This window comes from Nicotiana tomentosiformis, chromosome 4, assembly GCF_000390325.3.
Source record: "Nicotiana tomentosiformis chromosome 4, ASM39032v3, whole genome shotgun sequence".
Taxonomy (NCBI): domain Eukaryota; kingdom Viridiplantae; phylum Streptophyta; class Magnoliopsida; order Solanales; family Solanaceae; genus Nicotiana; species Nicotiana tomentosiformis.
In genome coordinates, this window is record NC_090815.1 from 80449823 (window position 1) to 80451617 (window position 1795).

The following is a 1795-nucleotide window of genomic DNA, read 5'->3' on the forward strand; positions in this document are numbered from 1 at the left end:
GTTCAATCCAAAAAGTCTGAACCGCGGCGAGCAAGCTCACCGCGAAGAATTTCTACTATTATTACCTTTTACGCCTACTTCGGTATCACGAAATTCGGGTTTTTAGGAAGACATTTATGGGGCCTTACATCCTCCCCATTTAAGATCATTCATCCTCGAATGAGGATCAGGGTACACTATTAGCACCTTATGCAACTCAGTGTTTCATACCCCACACCAGCAACCCCAAATTTAACTAACTCCCTAAATTTCCAAATATTTCACCAGAGTTTCCTTTGTAACTAGGCCTATCCACCTGTCAAAGAGCCCCAGAAACACATCTAACAAACATATGCACAACTCAACGACGTAACAAAACTCATAACAATACCAACCGTGGCCTCGTAGGCAACATATAATCAAAAGGAACACATTTACATTAACTGAACAAGTGACACAAAATTCATAGGTGACAATGTTCATAAAAAGAAAGGATTACATAGCTATTCAAACAAGTAAGGATACTTCTTCTTCATTTCTTCCTCGGCCTCCCACGTGGCCTCTTCAACCTGCTGGTTTCGCCATAGCACTTTCACGGAGGCAATTTCTTTATTTCTCAACCTTCAGACTTGTCTATCAAGAATGGAAACTGGAATTTCTTCATATGACAATTCTTTATTAACCTCAATGGTCTCAACCGGCACAATGGCTGACGGATCCCCAACTACCTTCTTCAACATAGACACATGGAATACCGGGTGGACTAGTGACATTTCGGGTGGTAGCTCAAGCTTGTACGCCACCTGGTCGATTCTCTGAATGATTTTGTGTGGCCCGACATACCTCGGACTCAATTTCCCCTTTTTCCTAAACTGCATAATACCCTTCATGGGTAAAACCTTCAAGAATACCCAATCTTCTTCTTTCAACGCTAAGTCTCTGCGATGGACATCCGAATAGGATTTTTGATGACTCGGGGCAGTTTTCAACCGCTCCTTTATGGTCTTAACCTTCTCCATAGCCTGATACACGAGGTCTGGCCTAATCAACTCAGCTTCCCCAATATCGAACCACCCAATGAGAGATCTACATCTCCTACCATACAATGCCTCAAATGGTGCCATCTGAATACTCGTATGAAAGTTGTTGTTATAAGCAAACTCTATGAGTGGCAAATGATCATCCCAGCTACCCTTTAAATCAAGAACACAAGCACGTAACATGTCCTCAAGCGTCCGAAAAGTCTACTCTGGTTGCCCGTCGGTCTGTGTATGGAAGGTTGTACTAAGATTTACCTGAATACCCAAACCTTGCAGAAATGTCTTCCAAAAATTGGACGTGAACTGAGCCCCTCGATCGGAAATGATGGAAACTGGAGTGCTATGAAGCCTAACTATTTCCTTTATATACAACTGAGCATATTGTTCTGTTGTGTCGGTAGATTTAACTGGCAAGAAATGTGTTGATTTTGTGAGTCAATCCACGATCACCCAAATTGAGTCAAACTTGCGCGCAGTACGCGGTAATCCTACTACAAAATCCATATCAATCGTTTCCCACTTCCACATTGGAATTTCTATGTTCTGTGCCAACACACCAAGCCATTGATGTTCGGCCTTCACTTGCTAACAATTTGGACATCTTGCCACAAAGTCCGCCACATTCCTTTTTATGTCATTCCACCAATAGATTTTCTTGAGGTCATGATGCATCTTTGTAGAGCCTGGATGCACGGAATACCTGGAAGCGTGACCCTCGGTTGTGATTCTTTCCCGGAGACCATCTACGTTTGGAACACATAGCCGCCCTTGGTACC

General features: G+C 43.0%; 1 protein-coding gene across 1 annotated transcript; it reads right to left on the reverse strand.

Moving 5' to 3' along the window:
* Positions 1-235: 235 nt before the first annotated feature.
* On the reverse strand, positions 236-1103 carry LOC138910012 (uncharacterized). Its single transcript, XM_070201230.1, has 2 exons — positions 663-1103; positions 236-295 (listed from the first exon to the last, which is right to left on the reverse strand). The coding sequence occupies exons 1-2, from the start codon at positions 1101-1103 to the stop codon at positions 236-238; spliced, it is 501 nt and encodes a 166-aa protein (XP_070057331.1).
* Positions 1104-1795: the final 692 nt, after the last annotated feature.

Coding starts and splice junctions, on each gene's coding strand:
- LOC138910012 (XM_070201230.1), bottom strand. CDS start 1,103: ATGGCACCATTTGAGGCATTGTATGGTAGGAGATGTAGATCTCTCATT. Junction 296..662: donor TGCCGGTTGAGACCATTGAG/GTTAATAAAGAA, acceptor GCTCTTTGACAG/GTGGATAGGCCTAGTTACAA.